General features: G+C 49.0%; 1 protein-coding gene across 1 annotated transcript in view; it reads left to right on the top strand.

Annotated features, from left to right (window-relative positions):
* Positions 1-22,489, top strand: part of DUSP16 (dual specificity phosphatase 16) — a 31,182-nt gene extending 8,693 nt beyond the window's left edge. The window contains exons 3-7 of the mRNA XM_069762865.1: positions 15,254-15,395; positions 16,912-17,075; positions 17,248-17,407; positions 17,514-17,637; positions 17,727-22,489. Coding sequence (XP_069618966.1) covers positions 15,254-15,395; positions 16,912-17,075; positions 17,248-17,407; positions 17,514-17,637; positions 17,727-18,813 — 1,677 coding nt within the window. The 3' untranslated portion in view covers positions 18,814-22,489. The remainder of the gene's footprint in view (positions 1-15,253; positions 15,396-16,911; positions 17,076-17,247; positions 17,408-17,513; positions 17,638-17,726) is intronic.
* Positions 22,490-24,841: the final 2,352 nt, after the last annotated feature.

Here is a 24,841-nt window from a genome sequence, read left to right as displayed (position 1 = left end):
AGTGGTACCATGCGGGGTGTATGTACACGGGGGGTGGTACTGTGCAGTATATATACGGGGTGGTACTATGCGGTGTATGTACGGGGGTGGTACTGCGCGGTTTATATACGCGGGGGGTGGTACTGTGCGGTGTATATATACAGGAGGAGTGGTACTGTGCAGTGTATATATACAGGAGGAGTGGTACTGTGCAGTGTATATATACAGGAGGAGTGGTACTGTGCAGTGTATATATACAGGAGGAGTGGTACTGTGCAGTGTGTATATACAGGAGTGGTACTGTGCAGTGTATATATACAGGAGGAGTGGTACTGTGCAGTGTATATATACAGGAGTGGTACTGTGCAGTGTATATATACAGGACAGGAGGAGTGGTACTGTGCAGTGTATATATACAGGAGGAGTGGTACTGTGCAGTGTGTATATACAGGAGTGGTACTGTGCAGTGTATATATACAGGAGGAGTGGTGCTGTGCAGTGTATATATACAGGAGTGGTACTGTGCAGTGTATATATACAGGACAGGAGGAGTGGTACTGTGCAGTGTATATATACAGGAGGAGTGGTACTGTGCAGTGTATATATACAGGAGGAGTGGTACTGTGCAGTGTATATATACAGGAGGAGTGGTACTGTGCAGTGTATATATACAGGAGGAGTGGTACTGTGCAGTGTATATATACAGGAGGAGTGGTACTGTGCAGTGTACATATACAGGAGGAGTGGTACTGTGCAGTGTATATATACAGGAGGAGTGTACTGTGCAGTGTATATATACAGGAGGAGCGGTACTGTGCAGTGTATATATACAGGAGTGGTACTGTGCAGTGTATATATACAGGAGTGGTACTGTGCAGTGTATATATACAGGAGTGGTACTGTGCAGTGTATATATACAGGAGTGGTACTGTACAGTGTATATATACAGGAGGAGTGGTACTGTGCAGTGTATATATACAGGAGGAGTGGTACTGTGCAGTGTATATATACAGGTGGAGTGGTACTGTGCAGTGTATATATACAGGAGGAGTGTACTGTGCAGTGTATATATACAGGAGGAGTGGTACTGTGCAGTGTACATATACAGGAGTGGTACTGTGCAGTGTATATATACAGGAGGAGTGGTACTGTGCAGTGTATATATACAGGAGGAGTGGTACTGTGCAGTGTATATATACAGGAGGAGTGGTACTGTGCAGTATATATACAGGAGGGGTGGTACTGTGCAGTGTATATATACAGGAGGAGTGGTACTGTGCAGTATATATATACAGGAGGAGCTGCACTGTGCAGTGTATATATACAGGACAGGAGGAGTGGTACTGTGCAGTGTATATATACAGGAGGAGTGGTACTGTGCAGTGTATATATACAGGAGGAGTGGTACTGTGCAGTGTATATATACAGGAGGAGTGGTACTGTGCAGTGTATATATACAGGAGGAGTGGTACTGTGCAGTGTATATATACAGGATGAGTGGTACTGTGCAGGGTATATATACAGGAGGAGTGGTACTGTGCAGGGTATATATACAGGAGGAGTGGTACTGTGCAGGGTATATATACAGGAGGAGTGGTACTGTGCAGTGTATATATACAGGAGGAGTGGTACTGTGCAGTGTATGTATACAGGAGGAGTGGTACTGTGCAGTGTATATATACAGGAGGAGTGGTACTGTGCAGTGTATATATACAGGAGGAGTGGTACTGTGCAGTGTATATATACAGGAGGAGTGGTGCTGTGCAGTGTATATATACAGGAGGAGTGGTACTGTGCAGTGTATATATACAGGAGGAGAGGTACTGTGCAGTGTATATATACAGGAGTGGTACTGTGCAGTGTATATATACAGGAGGAGTTGTACTGTGTAGTGTATATATACAGGACAGGAGGAGTGGTACTGTGCAGTGCATATATACAGGACAGGAGGAGTGGTACTGTGCAGTGTATATATACAGGAGGAGTGGTGCTGTGCAGTGTATATATACAGGAGGAGTGGTACTGTGCAGTGTATATATACAGGAGGAGAGGTACTGTGCAGTGTATATATACAGGAGTGGTACTGTGCAGTGTATATATACAGGAGGAGTTGTACTGTGTAGTGTATATATACAGGACAGGAGGAGTGGTACTGTGCAGTGCATATATACAGGACAGGAGGAGTGGTACTGTGCAGTGCATATATACAGGACAGGAGGAGCGGTACTGTGCAGTGTATATATACAGGAGGAGTGGTACTGTGCAGTGTATATATACAGGACAGGAGGAGTGGTACTGTGCAGTGTATATATACAGGAGGAGAGGTACTGTGCAGTGTATATATACAGGAGGAGTGGTACTGTGCAGTGTATATATACAGGAGGAGCGGTACTGTGCAGTGTCTATATACAGGAGGAGTGGTACTGTGCAGTGTATATATACAGGAGGAGTGGTACTGTGCAGTGTATATATACAGGAGGAGCGGTACTGTGCAGTGTATATATACAGGAGGAGGAGTACTGTGCAGTGTCTATATACAGGAGGAGTGGTACTGTGCAGTGTATATATACAGGAGGAGTGGTGCTGTGCAGTGTATATATACAGGAGGAGAGGTACTGTGCAGTGTATATATACAGGAGGAGTGGTACTGTGCAGTGTATATATACAGGAGGAGTGGTACTGTGCAGTGTATATATACAGGAGGAGTGGTACTGTGCAGTGTATATATACAGGAGGAGTGGTACTGTGCAGTGTATATATACAGGAGGAGAGGTACTGTGCAGTGTCTATATACAGGAGGAGTGGTACTGTGCAGTGTATATATACAGGAGGAGTGGTGCTGTGCAGTGTATATATACAGGAGGAGAGGTACTGTGCAGTGTATATATACAGGAGGAGAGGTACTGTGCAGTGTATATATACAGGAGGAGAGGTACTGTGCAGTGTATATATACAGGAGGAGTGGTACTGTGCAGTGTCTATATACAGGAGGAGTGGTACTGTGCAGTGTATATATACAGGAGGAGTGGTGCTGTGCAGTGTATATATACAGGAGGAGAGGTACTGTGCAGTGTATATATACAGGAGGAGAGGTACTGTGCAGTGTATATATACAGGAGGAGAGGTACTGTGCAGTGTATATATACAGGAGGAGTGGTACTGTGCAGTGTATATATACAGGAGGAGTGGTGCTGTGCAGTGTATATATACAGGAGGAGAGGTACTGTGCAGTGTATATATACAGGAGGAGAGGTACTGTGCAGTGTATATATACAGGAGGAGAGGTACTGTGCAGTGTATATATACAGGAGGAGAGGTACTGTGCAGTGTATATATACAGGAGGAGTGGTACTGTGCAGTGTATATATACAGGAGGAGTGGTACTGTGCAGTGTCTATATACAGGAGGAGTGGTACTGTGCAGTGTATATATACAGGAGGAGTGGTGCTGTGCAGTGTATATATACAGGAGGAGAGGTACTGTGCAGTGTATATATACAGGAGGAGAGGTACTGTGCAGTGTATATATACAGGAGGAGAGGTACTGTGCAGTGTATATATACAGGAGGAGAGGTACTGTGCAGTGTATATATACAGGAGGAGAGGTACTGTGCAGTGTATATATACAGGAGGAGTGGTACTGTGCAGTGTATATATACAGGAGGAGTGGTACTGTGCAGTGTCTATATACAGGAGGAGTGGTACTGTGCAGTGTATATATACAGGAGGAGTGGTGCTGTGCAGTGTATATATACAGGAGGAGAGGTACTGTGCAGTGTATATATACAGGAGGAGAGGTACTGTGCAGTGTATATATACAGGAGGAGAGGTACTGTGCAGTGTATATATACAGGAGGAGTGGTACTGTGCAGTGTATATATACAGGAGGAGTGGTGCTGTGCAGTGTATATATACAGGAGGAGAGGTACTGTGCAGTGTATATATACAGGAGGAGAGGTACTGTGCAGTGTATATATACAGGAGGAGAGGTACTGTGCAGTGTATATATACAGGAGGAGAGGTACTGTGCAGTGTATATATACAGGAGGAGAGGTACTGTGCAGTGTATATATACAGGAGGAGTGGTACTGTGCAGTGTATATATACAGGAGGAGTGGTGCTGTGCAGTGTATATATACAGGAGGAGAGGTACTGTGCAGTGTATATATACAGGAGGAGAGGTACTGTGCAGTGTATATATACAGGAGGAGCGGTACTGTGCAGTGTATATATACAGGAGGAGCGGTACTGTGCAGTGTATATATACAGGAGGAGGGGTACTGTGCAGTGTCTATATACAGGAGGAGTGGTACTGTGCAGTGTATATATACAGGAGGAGTGGTACTGTGCAGGGTATATATACAGGAGTGGTACTGTGCAGTGTATATATACAGGAGGAGTGGTACTGTGCAGGGTATATATACAGGAGTGGTACTGTGCAGTGTATATAGTAACATAGTAACATAGTAACATAGTTAGTAAGGCCGAAAAAAGACATTTGTCCATCCAGTTCAGCCTATATTCCATCATAATAAATCCCCAGATCTACGTCCTTCTACAGAACCTAATTGTATGATACAATATTGTTCTGCTCCAGGAAGACATCCAGGCCTCTCTTGAACCCCTCGACTGAGTTCGCCATCACCACCTCCTCAGGCAAGCAATTCCAGATTCTCACTGCCCTAACAGTAAAGAATCCTCTTCTATGTTGGTGGAAAAACCTTCTCTCCTCCAGACGCAAAGAATGCCCCCTTGTGCCCGTCACCTTCCTTGGTATAAACAGATCCTCAGCGAGATATTTGTATTGTCCCCTTATATACTTATACATGGTTATTAGATCGCCCCTCAGTCGTCTTTTTTCTAGACTAAATAATCCTAATTTCGCTAATCTATCTATATATACAGGAGGAGGGTACTGTGCGGTGTATATATACAGGAGGAGTGGTACTGTGCAGGGTATATATACAGGAGTGGTACTGTGCAGTGTATATATACAGGAGGAGTGGTACTGTGCAGTGTATATATACAGGAGGAGTGGTACTGTGCAGTGTATATATACAGGAGGAGTGGTACTGTGCAGGGTATATACAGGAGGAGTGGTACTGTGCAGTGTATATATACAGGAGGAGTGGTACTGTGCAGTGTATATATACAGGAGGAGTGGTACTGTGCAGTGTATATATACATAGGAGGAGTGGTACTGTGTATATACAGTGTATATACAGTGGTGCTGTGCAGTGTATATATACAGGAGTGGTACTGTGCAGTGTATATACACAGGAGGAGTGGTACTGTGCAGTGTATATATACAGGAGGAATGGTACTGTGCAGTGTATATATACAGGAGGAGTGGTACTGTACAGTGTATATATACAGGAGGAGCGGTACTGTGCAGTGTATATACAGGAGGAGTGGTACTGTGCAGTGTATATATACAGGAGGAGTGGTACTGTGCAGTGTATATATACAGGAGGAGTGGTACTGTGCAGTGTATATATACAGGAGGAGTGGTACTGTGCAGTGTATATATACATAGGAGGAGTGGTACTGTGCAGTGTATATATACAGGAGGAGTGGTACTGTGCAGTGTATATATACAGGAGTGGTACTGTGCAGTGTATATATACATAGGAGGAGTGGTACTGTGCAGTGTATATATACAGGGGTGTGGTACTGTGCAGTGTATATATACAGGAGGAATGGTACTGTGCAGTGTATATATACATAGGAGGAGTGGTACTGTACAGTGTATATATACAGGAGGAGCGGTACTGTGCAGTGTATATACAGGAGGAGTGGTACTGTGCAGTGTATATATACAGGAGGAGTGGTACTGTGCAGTGTATATATACAGGAGGAGTGGTACTGTGCAGTGTATATATACAGGAGGAGTGGTACTGTGCAGTGTATATATACATAGGAGGAGTGGTACTGTGCAGTGTATATATACAGGAGGAGTGGTACTGTGCAGTGTATATATACAGGAGTGGTACTGTGCAGTGTATATATACATAGGAGGAGTGGTACTGTGCAGTGTATATATACAGGGGTGTGGTACTGTGCAGTGTATATATACAGGAGGAGTGGTACTGTGCAGTGTATATATACAGGAGGAGTGGTACTGTGCAGTGTATATATACAGGAGGAGTGGTACTGTGCAGTGTATATATACAGGAGGAGTGGTACTGTGCAGTGTATATATACAGGAGGAGTGGTACTGTGCAGTGTATATATACAGGAGGAGTGGTACTGTGCAGTGTATATATACAGGAGGAGTGGTACTGTGCAGTGTATATATACAGGAGGAGTGATACTGTGCAGTGTATATATACAGGAGGAGTGGTACTGTGCAGTGTATATATACAGGAGGAGTGGTACTGTGCAGTGTATTTATACAGGAGGAGAGGTACTGTGCAGTGTATATATACAGGAGGAGTGGTACTGTGCAGTGTATATATACAGGATAGGAGGAGTGGTACTGTGCAGTGTATATATACAGGAGGAGTGGTACTGTGCAGGGTATATATACAGGAGGAGCGGTACTGTGCAGTGTATATATACAGGAGGAGTGGTACTGTGCAGTGTATTTATACAGGAGGAGAGGTACTGTGCAGTGTATATATACAGGAGGAGTGGTACTGTGCAGTGTATATATACAGGATAGGAGGAGTGGTACTGTGCAGTGTATATATACAGGAGGAGTGGTACTGTGCAGTGTATATATACAGGAGGAGTGGTACTGTGCAGGGTATATATACAGGAGTGGTACTGTGCAGTGTATATAGTAACATAGTAACATAGTAACATAGTTAGTAAGGCCGAAAAAAGACATTTGTCCATCCAGTTCAGCCTATATTCCATCATAATAAATCCCCAGATCTACGTCCTTCTACAGAACCTAATAATTGTATGATACAATATTGTTCTGCTCCAGGAAGACATCCAGGCCTCTCTTGAACCCCTCGACTGAGTTCGCCATCACCACCTCCTCAGGCAAGCAATTCCAGATTCTCACTGCCCTAACAGTAAAGAATCCTCTTCTATGTTGGTGGAAAAACCTTCTCTCCTCCAGACGCAAAGAATGCCCCCTTGTGCCCGTCACCTTCCTTGGTATAAACAGATCCTCAGCGAGATATTTGTATTGTCCCCTTATATACTTATACATGGTTATTAGATCGCCCCTCAGTCGTCTTTTTTCTAGACTAAATAATCCTAATTTCGCTAATCTATCTATATATACAGGAGGAGGGTACTGTGCGGTGTATATATACAGGAGGAGTGGTACTGTGCGGTGTATATATACAGGACAGGAGGAGCGGTACAGTGCAGTGTATATATACAGGAGGAGTGGTACTGTGCAGGGTATATATACAGGAGTGGTACTGTGCAGTGTATATATACAGGAGGAGTGGTACTGTGCAGTGTATATATACAGGAGGAGTGGTACTGTGCAGTGTATATATACAGGAGGAGCGGTACTGTGCAGTGTATATATACAGGAGAAGTGGTACTGTGCAGTGTATATATACAGGAGGAGTGGTACTGTGCAGTGTATATATACAGGAGGAGTGGTACTGTGCAGTGTATATATACAGGAGGAGTGGTACTGTGCAGGGTATATACAGGAGGAGTGGTACTGTGCAGTGTATATATACAGGAGGAGTGGTACTGTGCAGTGTATATATACAGGAGGAGTGGTACTGTGCAGTGTATATATACATAGGAGGAGTGGTACTGTGTATATACAGTGTATATACAGTGGTGCTGTGCAGTGTATATATACAGGAGTGGTACTGTGCAGTGTATATACACAGGAGGAGTGGTACTGTGCAGTGTATATATACAGGACAGGAGGAGTGGTACTGTGCAGTGTATATATACAGGAGGAGTGGTACTCCTCCTGTACAGTGTATATACAGTGGTGCTGTGCAGTGTATATATACAGGAGTGGTACTGTGCAGTGTATATACACAGGAGGAGTGGTACTGTGCAGTGTATATATACAGGAGGAATGGTACTGTGCAGTGTATATATACAGGAGGAGTGGTACTGTGCAGTGTATATATACATAGGAGGAGTGGTACTGTACAGTGTATATATACAGGAGGAGCGGTACTGTGCAGTGTATATACAGGAGGAGTGGTACTGTGCAGTGTATATATACAGGAGGAGTGGTACTGTGCAGTGTATATATACAGGAGGAGTGGTACTGTGCAGTGTATATATACATAGGAGGAGTGGTACTGTGCAGTGTATATATACAGGAGGAGTGGTACTGTGCAGTGTATATATACAGGAGTGGTACTGTGCAGTGTATATATACATAGGAGGAGTGGTACTGTGCAGTGTATATATACAGGGGTGTGGTACTGTGCAGTGTATATATACAGGAGGAGTGGTACTGTGCAGTGTATATATACAGGAGGAGTGGTACTGTGCAGTGTATATATACAGGAGGAGTGGTACTGTGCAGTGTATATATACAGGAGGAGTGGTACTGTGCAGTGTATATATACAGGAGGAGTGGTACTGTGCAGTGTATATATACAGGAGGAGTGGTACTGTGCAGTGTATATATACAGGAGGAGTGATACTGTGCAGTGTATATATACAGGAGGAGTGGTACTGTGCAGTGTATATATACAGGAGGAGTGGTACTGTGCAGTGTATTTATACAGGAGGAGAGGTACTGTGCAGTGTATATATACAGGAGGAGTGGTACTGTGCAGTGTATATATACAGGATAGGAGGAGTGGTACTGTGCAGTGTATATATACAGGAGGAGTGGTACTGTGCAGGGTATATATACAGGAGGAGTGGTACTGTGCAGTGTATTTATACAGGAGGAGAGGTACTGTGCAGTGTATATATACAGGAGGAGTGGTACTGTGCAGTGTATATATACAGGATAGGAGGAGTGGTACTGTGCAGTGTATATATACAGGAGGAGTGGTACTGTGCAGTGTATATATACAGGAGGAGTGGTACTGTGCAGTGTATATATACAGGAGGAGTGGTACTGTGCAGTGTATATATACAGGAGGAGTGGTACTGTGCAGTGTATATATACAGGAGGAGTGGTACTGTGCAGTGTATATATACAGGAGGAGTGGTACTGTGCAGTGTATATATACAGGAGGAGTGGTACTGTGCAGTGTATATATACAGGAGGAGTGGTACTGTGCAGTGTATATATACAGGAGGAGTGGTACTGTGCAGTGTATATATACAGGAGGAGTGGTACTGTGCAGTGTATATACAGGAGGAGTGGTACTGTGCAGTGTATATATACAGGGGGAGTGGTACTGTGCAGTGTATATATACATAGGAGGAGTGGTACTGTGCAGTGTATATATACAGGGGTGTGGTACTGTGCAGTGTATATATACAGGAGGAGTGGTACTGTGCAGTGTATATATACAGGAGGAGTGGTACTGTGCAGTGTATATATACATAGGAGGAGTGGTACTGTGCAGTGTATATATACAGGAGTGGTACTGTGCAGTGTATATATACAGGAGGAGTGGTACTGTGCAGTGTATATATACAGGAGTGGTACTGTGCAGTGTATATATACATAGGAGGAGTGGTACTGTGCAGTGTATATATACAGGGGTGTGGTACTGTGCAGTGTATATATACAGGAGGAGTGGTACTGTGCAGTGTATATATACAGGAGGAGTGATACTGTGCAGTGTATATATACAGGAGGAGTGGTACTGTGCAGTGTATATATACAGGAGGAGTGGTACTGTGCAGTGTATATATACAGGAGGAGTGGTACTGTGCAGTGTATTTATACAGGAGGAGTGGTACTGTGCAGTGTATATACAGGAGGAGTGGTACTGTGCAGGGTATATATACATAGGAGGAGTGGTACTGTGCAGTGTATATATACAGGAGGAGTGGTACTGTTCAGTGTATATATACAGGAGGAGTGGTACTGTGCAGTGTATATATACAGGAGGAGTGGTACTGTGCAGTGTATATATACAGGAGGAGTGATACTGTGCAGTGTATATATACAGGAGGAGTGGTACTGTGCAGTGTATATATACAGGAGGAGTGGTACTGTGCAGTGTATATATACAGGAGGAGTGGTACTGTGCAGTGTATTTATACAGGAGGAGTGGTACTGTGCAGTGTATATACAGGAGGAGTGGTACTGTGCAGGGTATATATACATAGGAGGAGTGGTACTGTGCAGTGTATATATACAGGGGTGTGGTACTGTGCAGTGTATATATACAGGAGGAGTGGTACTGTGCAGTGTATATATACAGGAGGAGTGGTACTGTGCAGTGTATATATACAGGAGGAGTGGTACTGTGCAGTGTATATACAGGAGGAGTGGTACTGTGCAGGGTATATATACAGGAGGAGTGGTACTGTGCAGTGTATATATACAGGAGGAGTGGTACTGTGCAGTGTATATATACAGGAGGAGTGGTACTGTGCAGTGTATATATACAGGACAGGAGGAGTGGTACTGTGCAGTGTATATATACAGGAGGAGCGGTACTGTGCAGTGTATATATACAGGAGGAGCGGTACTGTGCAGTGTATACATACAGGACAGGAGGAGTGGTACTGTGCAGTGTATATATACAGGAGGAGTGGTACTGTGCAGTGTATATATACAGGAGGAGTGGTACTGTGCAGTGTATATATACAGGAGGAGTGGTACTGTGCAGTGTATATATACAGGAGGAGTGGTACTGTGCAGTGTATATATACAGGACAGGAGGAGTGGTACTGTGCAGTGTATATATACAGGAGGAGTGGTACTGTGCAGTGTATATACAGGAGGAGTGGTACTGTGCAGTGTATATATACAGGACAGGAGGAGTGGTACTGTGCAGTGTATATATACAGGAGGAGTGGTACTGTGCAGTGTATATATACAGGAGGAGCGGTACTGTGCAGTGTATATATACAGGAGGAGCGGTACTGTGCAGTGTATACATACAGGACAGGAGGAGTGGTACTGTGCAGTGTATATACAGGAGGAGTGGTACTGTGCAGTGTATATATACAGGACAGGAGGAGTGGTACTGTGCAGTGTATATATACAGGAGGAGTGGTACTGTGCAGTGTATATATACAGGAGGAGTGGTACTGTGCAGTGTATATATACAGGAGGAGCGGTACTGTGCAGTGTATATATACAGGAGGAGTGGTACTGTGCAGGGTATATATACAGGAGGAGTGGTACTGTGCAGTGCACATATACAGGAGGAGTGGTACTGTGCAGTGTATATATACAGGAGGAGTGGTACTGTGCAGGGTATATATACAGGAGGAGTGGTACTGTGCAGTGTATATATACAGGAGGAGTGGTACTGTGCAGTGTATATATACAGGAGGAGTGGTACTGTGCAGGGTATATATACAGGAGGAGTGGTACTGTGCAGTGTATATATACAGGAGGAGTGGTACTGTGCAGTGTATATATACAGGAGGAGTGGTACTGTGCAGTGTATATATACAGGAGGAGTGGTACTGTGCAGTGTATATATACAGGAGGAGTGGTACTGTGCAGTGTATATATACAGGAGGAGTGGTACTGTGCAGGGTATATATACAGGAGGAGTGGTGCTGTGCAGTGTATATATACAGGAGGAGTGGTACTGTGCAGGGTATATATACAGGAGGAGTGGTACTGTGCAGGGTATATATACAGGAGGAGTGGTACTGTGCAGTGTATATATACAGGAGTGGTACTGTGCAGTGTATATATACAGGAGGAGTGGTACTGTGCAGTGTATATATACAGGAGGAGTGGTACTGTGCAGTGTATATATACAGGACAGGAGGAGTGGTACTGTACAGTGTATATATACAGGAGGAGTGGTACTGTGCAGTATATATATACAGGAGGAGTGGTACTGTGCAGTGTATATATACATAGAAGGAGTGGTACTGTGCAGTGTATATATACATAGGAGGAGTGGTACTGTGCAGTGTATATATACGTAGGAGGAGTGGTACTGTGCAGTGTATATATACGTAGGAGGAGTGGTACTGTACAGTGTATATATACAGGAGGAGTGGTACTGTGCAGTGTATATATACAGGAGTGGTACTGTGCAGTGTATATATACATAGGAGGAGTGGTACTGTGCAGTGTATATATACAGGAGGAGTGGTACTGTGCAGTGTATATATACATAGGAGGAGTGGTACTGTGCAGTGTATATATACAGGAGGAGTGGTACTGTGCAGTGTATATATACAGGAGGAGTGGTACTGTGCAGTGTATATATACAGGAGGAGTGGTACTGTGCAGGGTATATATACAGGAGGAGTGGTACTGTGCAGGGTATATATACAGGAGGAGTGGTACTGTGCAGTGTATATATACAGGAGGAGTGGTACTGTGCAGTGTACATATACAGGAGGAGTGGTACTGTGCAGTGTACATGTACAGGAGGAGTGGTACTGTGCAGTGTATATGTACAGGAGGAGTGGTACTGTGCAGTGTATATGTACAGGAGGAGTGGTACTGTGCAGTGTACATGTACAGGAGGAGTGGTACTGTGCAGTGTACATGTACAGGAGGAGTGGTACTGTGCAGTGTACATGTACAGGAGGAGTGGTACTGTGCAGTGTATATATACAGGAGGAGTGGTACTGTGCGGTGTATATATACAGGAGGAGTGGTACTGTGCGGTGTATATACACGGGGTGTGGTACCGCGCGGTGTGTATATACGGGGGTGGTACCGTGCGGTGTGTATATACGGGGGTGGTACTGTGTGCTTTATGTACGGGGGTGGTACTGTGCGGTGTATGTACGGGGGTGGTACTGTGCGGTGTATGTACGGGGGGGTGGTACCGTGCGGTGTGTATATACGGGGGTGGTACCATGCGGTGTATACACAGGGGTGGTACCGTGCGGTGTATGTACGGGGGGTGGTACCGTGCGGTGTGTATATATGGGGGGGGGGTGGTACCGTGTGGTGTGTATATATGGGGGGGGTGGTACCGCGCGGTGTATGTACGGGGGGTGGTACCGTGCGGTGTATGTACGGGGGTGGTACTGTGCGGTGTATACACGGGGGGGTGGTACCGTGCGGTGTGTATATACGGGGGTGGTACCGTGCGGTGTATACACAGGGGTGGTACCGTGCGGTGTATGTACGGGGGTGGTACCGTGCGGTGTATATACGGGGGTGGTACCGTGCGGTGTATACACAGGGGTGGTACCGTGCGGTGTATGTACGGGGGGTGGTACCGTGCGGTGTGTATATATGGGGGGGTTGGTACCGTGTGGTGTGTATATATGGGGGGGGTGGTACCGCGCGGTGTATGTACGGGGGGTGGTACCGTGCGGTGTATGTACGGGGGTGGTACTGTGCGGTGTATACACGGGGGGGTGGTACCGTGCGGTGTGTATATATGGGGGGGGGGGGTGGTACCGCGCGGTGTATGTACGGGGGGTGGTACCGTGCGGTGTATACACGGGGGGGTGGTACCGTGCGGTGTGTATATACGGGGGTGGTACCATGCGGTGTATACACAGGGGTGGTACCGTGCGGTGTATGTACGGGGGGTGGTACCGTGCGGTGTGTATATATGGGGGGGTTGGTACCGTGTGGTGTGTATATATGGGGGGGTGGTACCGCGCGGTGTATGTACGGGGGGTGGTACCGTGCGGTGTATGTACGGGGGTGGTACTGTGCGGTGTATACACGGGGGGGTGGTACCGTGCGGTGTGTATATACGGGGGTGGTACCATGCGGTGTATACACAGGGGTGGTACCGTGCGGTGTATGTACGGGGGGTGGTACCGTGCGGTGTGTATATATGGGGGGGTTGGTACCGTGTGGTGTGTATATATGGGGGGGTGGTACCGCGCGGTGTATGTACGGGGGGTGGTACCGTGCGGTGTATGTACGGGGGTGGTACTGTGCGGTGTATACACGGGGGGGTGGTACCGTGCGGTGTGTATATACGGGGGTGGTACCATGCGGTGTATACACAGGGGTGGTACCGTGCGGTGTATACACAGGGGTGGTACCGTGCGGTGTATGTACGAGGGGTGGTACCGTGCGGTGTGTATATATGGGGGGGTGGTACCGTGCGGTGTGTATATATGGGGGGGGGGGGGGTACCGCGCGGTTTGTATATATGGGGGGGGGGGGGTACCGCGCGGTGTATGTACGGGGGGTGGTACCGTGCGGTGTATGTACGGGGGTGGTACCGTGCGGTGTATGTACGGGGGGTGGTACCGTGCGGTGTGTATATATGGGGGGGTGGTACCGTGCGGTGTGTATATATGGGGGGGGGGGGTACCGCGCGGTTTGTATATATGGGGGGGGGGGGGTACCGTGCGGTGTATACACAGGGGTGGTACCGTGCGGTGTATGTACGGGGGTGGTACCGTGCGGTGTGTATATACGGGGGTGGTACCATGCGGTGTATACACAGGGGTGGTACCGTGCGGTGTATGTACGGGGGGTGGTACCGTGCGGTGTGTATATATGGGGGGGTTGGTACCGTGTGGTGTGTATATATGGGGGGGGGGTGGTACCGTGCGGTGTATGTACGGGGGGTGGTACCGTGCGGTGTATGTACGGGGGTGGTACTGTGCGGTGTATACACGGGGGGGTGGTACCGCGCGGTGTATGTACGGGGGGTGGTACCGTGCAGTGTATGTACGGGGGTGGTACCGTGCGGTGTATACACGGGGGGTGGTACCGTGCGGTGTATGTACGGGGGTGGTACCGTGCAGTGTATGTACGGGGGTGGTACTGTGCGGTGTATGTACGGGGGTGGTACTGTGCGGTGTATACACGGGGGGGTGGTACCGTGCGGTGTGTATATACGGGGGTGGTACCATGCGGTGTATACACAGGGGTGGTACCGTGCGGTGTATGTACGGGGGGTGGTACCGTGCGGTGTGTATATATGGGGGGGGGGGGGTGGTACCGCGCGGTGTATACACGGGGGGTGGTACCGTGCGGTGTATGTACGGGGGTGGTACTGTGCGGTGTATACACGGGGGGGTGGTACCGTGCGGTGTGTATATACGGGGGTGGTACCATGCGGTGTATACACAGGGGTGGTACCGTGCGGTGTATGTACGGGGGGTGGTACCGTACGGTGTATACACGGGGGGGTGGTACCATGCGGTGTATACACAGGGGTGGTACCGTGCGGTGTATGTACGGGGGGTGGTACCGTACGGTGTGTATACACGGGGGGTGGTACTGTGCACTGTCGCTGATGTCTGTGCTCTTTTTGACCCCCTGTCCCCTCTTTTCTCTGCAGGTGGAGTTGGAGTGTCAGGTGCAGCAGGTCGTTGTGTACGATCAGAGCTCGGCGGACGTCGCCTCCCTGCCCACTGACTGTTTCCTTTTTGTTCTGCTGGGAAAGCTGGAGAAGCTGTTCAGCCACGTGCATCTCCTGTCAGGTATCGGCGTCCGTCCACTTTGGATCCAATAGTAAAACCTCAGGACGGCAGAGACTTGTTCCTTTGTTGCGCAGTGTGGATGCAGTGTAACAAACCCTCAGCTGTGACAGCTGTCCGGACAGTGCTGATCTTCAGCCTCTGGTTACAGATGTCTGTATTCAGTGACAGTCGTTTGTCATGTTCTGTGTAATCCCCCGATTTGCTCTTGCTGAGCCGCGTTCCCACTAGTTTGGAGGGGTCAGGCCCCTTTCACACATCTGTTTTTTGCCGTCAGTCACAATCCGTTGGATCGACAGATCCGTCACAGATTGTAAAAAACTGATGCGACGGATCCGTTTTTTTGGATGGATCCAACTAGCGGAAAAAAAAGGAATCCGTCGCCATTGGCTTCCATTCGAGCAAACGATGGACGGCGATGTATCTGTCGCTGTCCGTTTTTTCGACGTACATAAAAATTGTTACTGTCTGTTGTCTCCGGCCGACAGACAATTTTCAATGGAACCGGCTAACGGCAGATGAAACGTGAGGCCATCCGTCACTAATACAAATCTATGAGAAAAAAACGGATCCGGCAGCATCAGTCGCTGGATCTGTTTTTTTTTTTTTTCCTTTCAAAATTCAGGTTTTTTGCCATCAGTCGCAATCCATTGATGTGTGAAAGGGGCCTTAGTCATTTTTGGCGCTTTTCCACCTGCTGTTTTTTGGCGCTTTCCCACCTGCTGTTTTTTGGCACTCTTCCACCTGCGGGTTTTTTGGCGCTTTCCCGCCTGCGGGTTTTTTGGCGCTTTCCCGCCTGCGGGTTTTTTGGCGCTTTCCCGCCTGCGGGTCTTTTGGCGCTTTCCCACCTGTGGGTTTTTTGGCGCTTTCCCGCCTGCGGGTTTTTTGGCGCTTTCCCGCCTGCGGGTGTTTTGGCTCTTTCCCACCTGCTGTTTTTTGGCTCTTTCCCACCTGCTGTTTTTTGGCGCTTTCCCACCTGCTGTTTTTTGGCGCTTTCCCACCTGCTGTTTTTTGGCGCTTTCCCACCTGCTGTTTTTTGGCGCTTTCCCACCTGCTGTTTTTTGGCGCTTTCCCACCTGCTGTTTTTTGGCGCTTTCCCACCTGCTGTTTTTTGGCGCTTTCCCACCTGCTGTTTTTTGGCGCTTTCCCACCTGCTGTTTTTTGGCGCTTTCCCACCTGCTGTTTTTTGGCGCTTTCCCACCTGCTGTTTTTTGGCGCTTTCCCACCTGCTGTTTTTTGGCGCTTTCCCACCTGCTGTTTTTTGGCGCTTTCCCACCTGCTGTTTTTTGGCGCTTTCCCACCTGCTGTTTTTTGGCGCTTTCCCACCTGCTGTTTTTTGGCGCTTTCCCACCTGCTGTTTTTTTGTCGCTTTCCTACATGCTGTTTTTTTGTCGCTTTCCTACATGCTGTTTTTTTGTCACTTTCCCACCTGCTGTTTTTTAGCGCTTTCTCACCAGTTGTTTTGTCGCTTTCCTGCTGTTTTTCGGCACTCTCTTACCTGCTCGTTCCTCTTTTCCAGGTGGCTTTTACCAGTTTTCCTCGTACTTCCCTGGCTTGTGTGAAGGGAAAGCCTCCATCGTCCCCACCTGCATCTCTCAGCCGTGTCTCCCCGTGTCCAGCGCCGGCCCCACGCGGATATTGCCTCATCTCTACCTGGGCTGCCAGCGGGACGTCCTCAACAAGGTGAGGAGCCGAATAGCTGCAGATTTAAAGGGCCAGTAGCCCTGAGGTGTGCCACCTGATATGGAGAAATTGGCGCAGTGATCACAGCGACCGTTTATTCCAGTGCAGTTGTTCCTCGTCCTCTGTGGTCGCCGCTGATCGGCCCAATCTCTGCGATTTCCTCCTTCCGCAGGAGCTGATGCAGCAGAACGAGATTGGTTTTGTCCTGAACGCGAGTAACACCTGCCCCAAACCCGACTTCATCTGCGACTCTCACTTCCTGCGCGTCCCGGTGAACGACAGCTTCTGTGAGAAGATCCTGCCGTGGCTGGACAAGTCTGTGGACTTCATAGGTGAGGTCTCGCGGTGGTGGGAGGGGCTTCTGACCAGTGACCCCACCCCTGCCCCATCCCGCCATCATATTTAGTAAATTTTTTATTTTTTTTTCCTGTTGCACAGAAAAGGCGAAGGCCTCCAACGGGCGTGTCCTGGTCCACTGCCTGGCGGGAATCTCGCGCTCTGCGACAATCGCCATCGCCTACATCATGAAGAGGATGGACATGACCCTGGATGAGGCTTATAGGTGACGCCCCTCTCTGGGCGGGAGCCGCTGGGTGTGATGGCGGCGCCTCGGAGATCGGAGCAGTTCTGACCTCTCGCTTCTCTCCGCAGGTTCGTAAAGGAGAAGAGACCGACCATCTCCCCGAACTTCAACTTCCTGGGGCAGCTCCTGGACTTCGAGAAGAAGATCAAGACTCCGACGGGCCAGACAACCCCGGTCTGCAAACGGAAGCTGCAGCTGGAGCACGGCGGCCCCCCGGCGGAGCTTCCTCCGCAGCCAGCGAGTCCACCGCTCGCTCACCCTACCTCAGCTGAGAAAATGCAGGAGGAAGACGCGGCTCCTCTGCTGCAGGGCATCAACGGGCTGCACGTGTCCCAGCGGGAGAAGCTGGAGGACAGCAATAAGATGAAGCGTTCCTTCTCCCTGGACATCAAGTCCGTGTCTTACTGCAGCACGGGCAGCGCAGCCGTCTCTGCCTCCTCCTCCTCCGAGGAGCACAAGGAGTTCTACAACGCTTCCAGCAGCCATGACGGAGGTAGCAGCAAGATGTTCCAGTTCTCCCCTGTGGAGGAGGTGTCGGAGCAGACCCCGGAGGCCAGCCCTGACCGTGAGCAGGCGGCAGCAAGGGTCCCGGAGCAGCCTAGCCCCTGCCGGCAAGCAGAAAGTAAAGCGCGGCAGCAGCAGATGATGAGCCGCAGCGGCGCCCGGTCCCTGGCGGCTCCACTGTTCCGTAGCGGGAGCATGGAGGACAATCGCAAAAGTAACTTTCTGTTTGGACTGTCCAGCAGTCAACAGCACCTGTCCAAGCCGGCGCTGGGTATGAAGGACTGGCACTCGGACATCTTGGCGACTCGGGCCTCCTCGCTGACCGGCAGCTGGTACTTCACCCCCGACGTCCCTTCCCACTTCTACTCGGCGTCTGCTCTGTACGGAGGGGGAAACTTCACGGCCTTCAGCTGCGGACAGTTGCCCGCCGACCCTTGCTGCGCAGTGCGCAGGAGGCAGAAGCCGAGCACCCACGGGGACTCTCGGCGCAGCTGGCACGAAGAAAGTCCCTTCGAAAAGCAATTTAAAAGGCGCAGCTGCCAAATGGAGTTTGGAAATGAACTGGTGGACGGCCGGTCCCGAGAGGAGCTGGGTAAGGTTGGCAGCCAGAACAGCTTCTCCGGCAGCATGGAGGTTATCGAGGTGTCGTGAGGCGGGCCCTGGGGTGGTGAGGCAGGTCCAGGTGGGGTATATGCGGGCCCTGGGGGGAGGTGGTGGTCCTGGGGCGGTGAGGCGGGCCCTGGTGGGGTATAGGCGGGCCCTGGGTGGTGAGGCAGGTCCAGGTGGGGTATATGCGGGCCCTGGGGGGAGGTGGTGGTCCTGGGGCGGTGAGGCGGGCCCTGGTGGGGTATAGGCGGGCCCTGGGTGGTGACGTGGGTCGCGGAGCCGCCTGCCATCACCTTAAATATTTGTTCCCTATAAATCTGAATGTGGACTTGCAGGATGTTGCGTCTGGTTCAGCCGTTCCGCACCTAATAATTACTAGCAGCAAATCCCACAGGACGCTGATGCCCCATCCATCCTGTGGGGGCGCTGTGGATCACACTGGCATTAAGTAATCCCATCCCTCCACAGCACTGGGCACAATGAATGTTCTGGTGCCGCCTGTGGTCACCAGAGAGCCGGATCGGCCAGCGCCGCCTCTTGTATCATGGGGACACGCCGGCTGCTGCAGACACCGATGGGGGAAGGGAAGTAAGGGCAGTGGGTTCTGGAGGCTTGGGCAGGGGTGTGAATGTTTAGGGATGTTCGGAGTTTCAATGTGGTGTGGCTCCAAAACATGACGGAAAGCGTTACAAGTCCTAACTCGCATCAGATCTTCTACTCCAGTCACATCCAAAGCAGCACCTACGAATGAGGCTGGGCTGTAAATTGCATAGTCCACTGTGGTGCATGGTGGGAACAAGCTGCATTGTGTAGTAAAGGACCGAGAGTTCTCTACACTGTTTGTAATGCAGAAGCAGCCAACTCCGGCAGAATAGTGATTTCAGCTCTGGAGGTGATGGGGAGATTATAAGATGTGATTATAGCGAAGTGCCTGCAGCGCATGTGCCATGGTGACGGGTGGAGGACGGGGTCCAGGACCTCTGGTGACGGGTGGAGGACGGGGTCCAGGGCCTCTGGTGACGGGTGGAGGACGGGGTCCAGGGCCTCTGGTGACGGGTGGAGGACGGGGTCCAGGACCTCTGGTGACGGGTGGCGGACGGGGGTCCAGGACCTCTGGTGACAGGTGGAGGACGGGGTCCAGGACCTCTGGTGACGGGTGGAGGACGGGGTCCAGGACCTCTGGTGACGGGTGGAGGACGGGGTCCAGGACCTCTGGTGACGGGTGGAGGACGGGGTCCAGGGCCTCTGGTGACGGGTGGAGGACGGGGTCCAGGACCTCTGGTGACGGGTGGAGGACGGGGGTCCAGGACCTCTGGTGACGGGTGGAGGACGGGGGTCCAGGACCTCTGGTGACGGGTGGAGGACGGGGTCCAGGGCCTCTGGTGACGGGTGGAGGACGGGGGCCAGGGCCTCTGGTGACGGGTGGAGGACGGGGTCCAGGACCTCTGGTGACGGGTGGAGGACGGGGTCCAGGGCCTCTGGTGATGGAGAGATCCAGGATCTCCGCTGCTCATCCTCATGATCGGATTATGTCGTTTGTGTTGATTAGTATTAAGTGCCTTATATTCGGCCCCCTCCTCATCTGCATCTCCCAGGTTAATCTACACCTAAGGTCGCGATCACACATACGCGAGATACGGCCGAGTCTCGCAGGTGAAAACCCAGCTCTGGCCCCGGCACTCCAGAGCAGAGCGTGCAGCCGCACAGCAATACATGGAGCCGCACGTTCTGCTCTGGAGTGCCGGTGCCAGATCTGGGTTTTCACCTGTGAGACTCGGCCGTATCTCGCGTATGTGTGATCCAGGCCTGATACTGATGCACCGCCTTGTACTCTAGCCACATCTGGAGCAGCTGTCAGTGTTGTACAAGGCACCTCCACCTGCACTGCATCATGGGTAAGGTATAGAGTAAAGACAGAATAGTGACTGCAGCAGATATGGAGTAATGACAGAACAGTGAGTGCAGCCCTGGCTGTGATTGGTGCAGATATGGAGTAATGACAGAACAGCGAGCGCAGCCCTGGCTGTGATTGGAGCAGATATGGAGTAGTGACAGAACAGCGAGCGCAGCCATGGCTGTGATTGGTGCAGATATGGAGTAATGACAGAACAGTGAGTGCAGCCCTGGCTGTGATTGGAGCAGATATGGAGTAGTGACAGAACAGCGAGCGCAGCCATGGCTGTGATTGGTGCAGATATGGAGTAATGACAGAACAGCGAGCGCAGCCCTGGCTGTGATTGGTGCAGATATGGAGTAGTGACAAAACAGCGAGCGCAGCCCTGGCTGTGATTGGTGCAGATATGGAGTAGTGACAGGACAGCGAGCGCAGCCCTGGCTGTGATTGGTGCAGATATGGAGTAATGACAGAACAGCGAGCGCAGCCCTGGCTGTGATTGGTGCAGATATGGAGTAATGACAGAACAGCGAGGGCAGCCCTGGCTGTGATTGGTGCAGATATGGAGTAATGACAGAACAGCGAGCGCAGCCCTGGCTGTGATTGGTGCAGATATGGAGTAGTGACAGAACAGCGAGCGCAGCCCTGGCTGTGATTGGTGCAGATATGGAGTAGTGACAGAACAGCGAGCGCAGCCCTGGCTGTGATTGGTGCAGATATGGAGTAGTGACAGAACAGCGAGCGCAGCCCTGGCTGTGATTGGTGCAGATATGGAGTAGTGACAGAACAGCGAGCGCAGCCCTGGCTGTGATTGGTGCAGATATGGAGTAATGACAGAACAGCGAGCGCAGCCCTGGCTGTGATTGGTGCAGATATGGAGTAATGACAGAACAGCGAGCGCAGCCCTGGCTGTGATTGGTGCAGATATGGAGTAGTGACAGAACAGCGAGCGCAGCCCTGGCTGTGATTGGTGCAGATATGGAGTAGTGACAGAACAGCGAGCGCAGCCCTGGCTGTGATTGGTGCAGATATGGAGTAGTGACAGAACAGCGAGCGCAGCCCTGGCTGTGATTGGTGCAGATATGGAGTAGTGACAGAACAGCGAGCGCAGCCCTGGCTGTGATTGGTGCAGATATGGAGTAGTGACAGAACAGCGAGCGCAGCCCTGGCTGTGATTGGTGCAGATATGGAGTAGTGACAGAACAGCGAGCGCAGCCCTGGCTGTGATTGGTGCAGATATGGAGTAGTGACAGAACAGCGAGCGCAGCCCTGGCTGTGATTGGTGCAGATATGGAGTAGTGACAGAACAGCGAGCGCAGCCCTGGCTGTGATTGGTGCAGATATGGAGTAATGACAGAACAGCGAGCGCAGCCCTGGCTGTGATTGGAGCAGATATGGAGTAATGACAGAACAGCGAGCGCAGCTCTGGCTGTAATTGGAGCATGTATCCTGTCGTTGTCGCTGTGTGAGCTCTTTCCCCAGGAAGAGGTGGGCTCCTCGTCCCCCCACATACCTGGAGGAGTGGCGGCTCCAACAGGGAGATGTATAGATTTATCCCACTCTCTGTTATTGATAGGAGCTGCAATAATATGGAGTTGGGGCCTACTGTCTGACTCCTCCTCCATCACTCGGTGCCTTTGACCAATCCCAAGCCTCATCCTCGCGAATCTTCAGAGACTTGGATAGAAAATGTAATTTGTTATTCAGACAAGAAAACTGCAAATGTCACGACTCGGTGCCGTACGATGACGCTCCGCGCCCGTCCGGTGATCATCTGGGTTTCCATAAATCTCAGACCTTGAATCGCGCATTAAAAATTCAAGTGAATTTCTTGGTGTCCGGATCTTATTTCACATCAAAGGAGCAAAAGGTCAAGACTGGATACTACAGAGCTGAGGGTTTGTTACAGTTGCATCCAGTCTGAAAATCCCTCTGCAGCAAAACAGCCTATTATACCGTCTGATACATTGTAGCAAGCTGTATCCTGGCAGATTAGGGCACAGGCAGGCTGCAACTGTAACAACCCTCCAGCTGTGAGAAGTGTCCAGACAAAATTCTGAAGAGATTAAAAGAAATGATAGAAGATAGAAGATGAGCACAAGGTCGGCGTCACATCGCTGTGTATTGTGTGTGCGAGGGGCTAATTCCTCACCAACACGCCTTGTCAACAAGGCTGCACCACTCTACAACAGCGACAGCGATACTCAGCGGCTAGTAGTTATTATTATTATTATTTATTATTATAGCGCCATTTATTCCATGGCGCTTTACATGTGAGGAGGGGTATGCATAATAAAACAAGTACAATAATCTTTAACAATACAAGTCACAACTGGTACAGGAGGAGAGAGGACCCTGCCCGCGAGGGCTCACAATCTACAAGGGATGGGTGAGGATACAGGAGGAGAGGGTAGAGCTGGTCATGCAGCGGTTTGGTCAATCGGTGGTTACTGCAGGTTGTAGGCTTGTCGGAAGAGGTGGGTCTTCAGGTTCTAGTTAAAAAGATCTACTAGTCTTCGGAGGATGGGCTGCTTACCTTCATAGAACGGGGACACAAGCACCCCCCAAACAACCACAGGAATTATAGCCCCACATTCACCTGCAGGTAACAAGCGACATCACCCTGACCACAGGCCAGACACTATCATCATATAGAGTTCAATCATATCACCTAGAAATAATCATAGAATACTGCCCCTATGTACAAGAATACAACTGCTATAATACTGCCCCTATGTACAAGAATATCACTACTATAATACTGCCCCTATGTACAAGAATACAACTGCTATAATACTGCCCCTGTGTACAAGAATATCACTACTATAATACTGCCCCTATGTACAAGAATATAACTACTATAATACTGCCCCTATGTACAAGAATATAACTACTATAATACTGCCCCTATGTACAAGAATATAACTACTATAATACTGCCCCTATGTACAAGAATATAACTACTATAATACCGCCCCTATATCCAAGAATATAACTATTTTAATACTGCTCCTATGTACAAGAATATAACTACTATAATACTACCCCTATATACAAGAATACAACTGCTATAATACCGCCCCTATATCCAAGAATATAACTATTATAATACTGCCCCTATGTGCAAGAATATAACTACTATAATACTGCCCCTATGTACAAGAACATAACTACTATAATACTGCTCCTATGTACAAGAATATAACTACTATAATACTGCTCTTATGTACAAGAATATAACTACTATAATACTGCTCTTATGTACAAGAATATAACTACTATAATACTGCCCCCTATGTACAAGAATATAACTACTATAATACTGCCCCTATGTACAAGAATATAACTACTATAATACTGCTCCTATGTACAAGAATATAACTACTATAATACTGCCACTATGTACAAGAATATAACTACTATAATACTGCCCTTATGTACAAGAACATAGCTACTATAATACTGCCCTATATACAAGAACATAACTACTATAATACTGCCCCTATGTACAAGAATATAACTAGTATAATACTGCTCCTATGTACAAGAATATAACTACTATAATACTGCCCCCTATGTACAAGAATATAACTACTATAATACTGCCCCTATGTACAAGAATATAACTACTATAACACTGCTCCTATGTACAAGAATATAACTACTATAATACTGCTCCTATGTACAAGAATATAACTACTATAATACTGCCCCTATATACAAGAATACAACTGCTATAATACCGCCCCTATGTACAAGAATACAACTACTATAATACCGCCCCTATGTACAAGAATACCGGTTTTTACGTACCGGTAATAGGATTTTACAGAGTCCACGACAGCACCCACAACGAGAGAGGGGATCCGCCCACCTTCCGGACAGGAACCTACAGGTTAAAAAGGGGCGGTCCCCCTCGCCCTCCAGTTTGTGTTCCAGAGTACAAGGGTTACCGCCAATGAATCAGTACATGACAATATTATCTTAAACACTACTAAATACCACCACCTCCATAGAGTGATCTCTAAGGCACACCTTCCAACAGAGTGCAGGAATAAGTAACTAAATACGGGGGGGAATGTATGGGTGCTGTCGTGGACTCTGTAAAATCCTATTACCGGTACGTAAAAACCGGTTTTCCTATCGCCACGACAGCACCCACAACGAGAGACTTTCAAA

Source organism: Ranitomeya imitator, chromosome 4 (assembly GCF_032444005.1).
Source record: "Ranitomeya imitator isolate aRanImi1 chromosome 4, aRanImi1.pri, whole genome shotgun sequence".
Classification (NCBI taxonomy): Eukaryota; Metazoa; Chordata; class Amphibia; order Anura; family Dendrobatidae; genus Ranitomeya; species Ranitomeya imitator.
The sequence above is the reverse complement of the archived record's forward strand: the minus strand, read 5'-3'. Positions and strand labels throughout refer to the sequence as shown.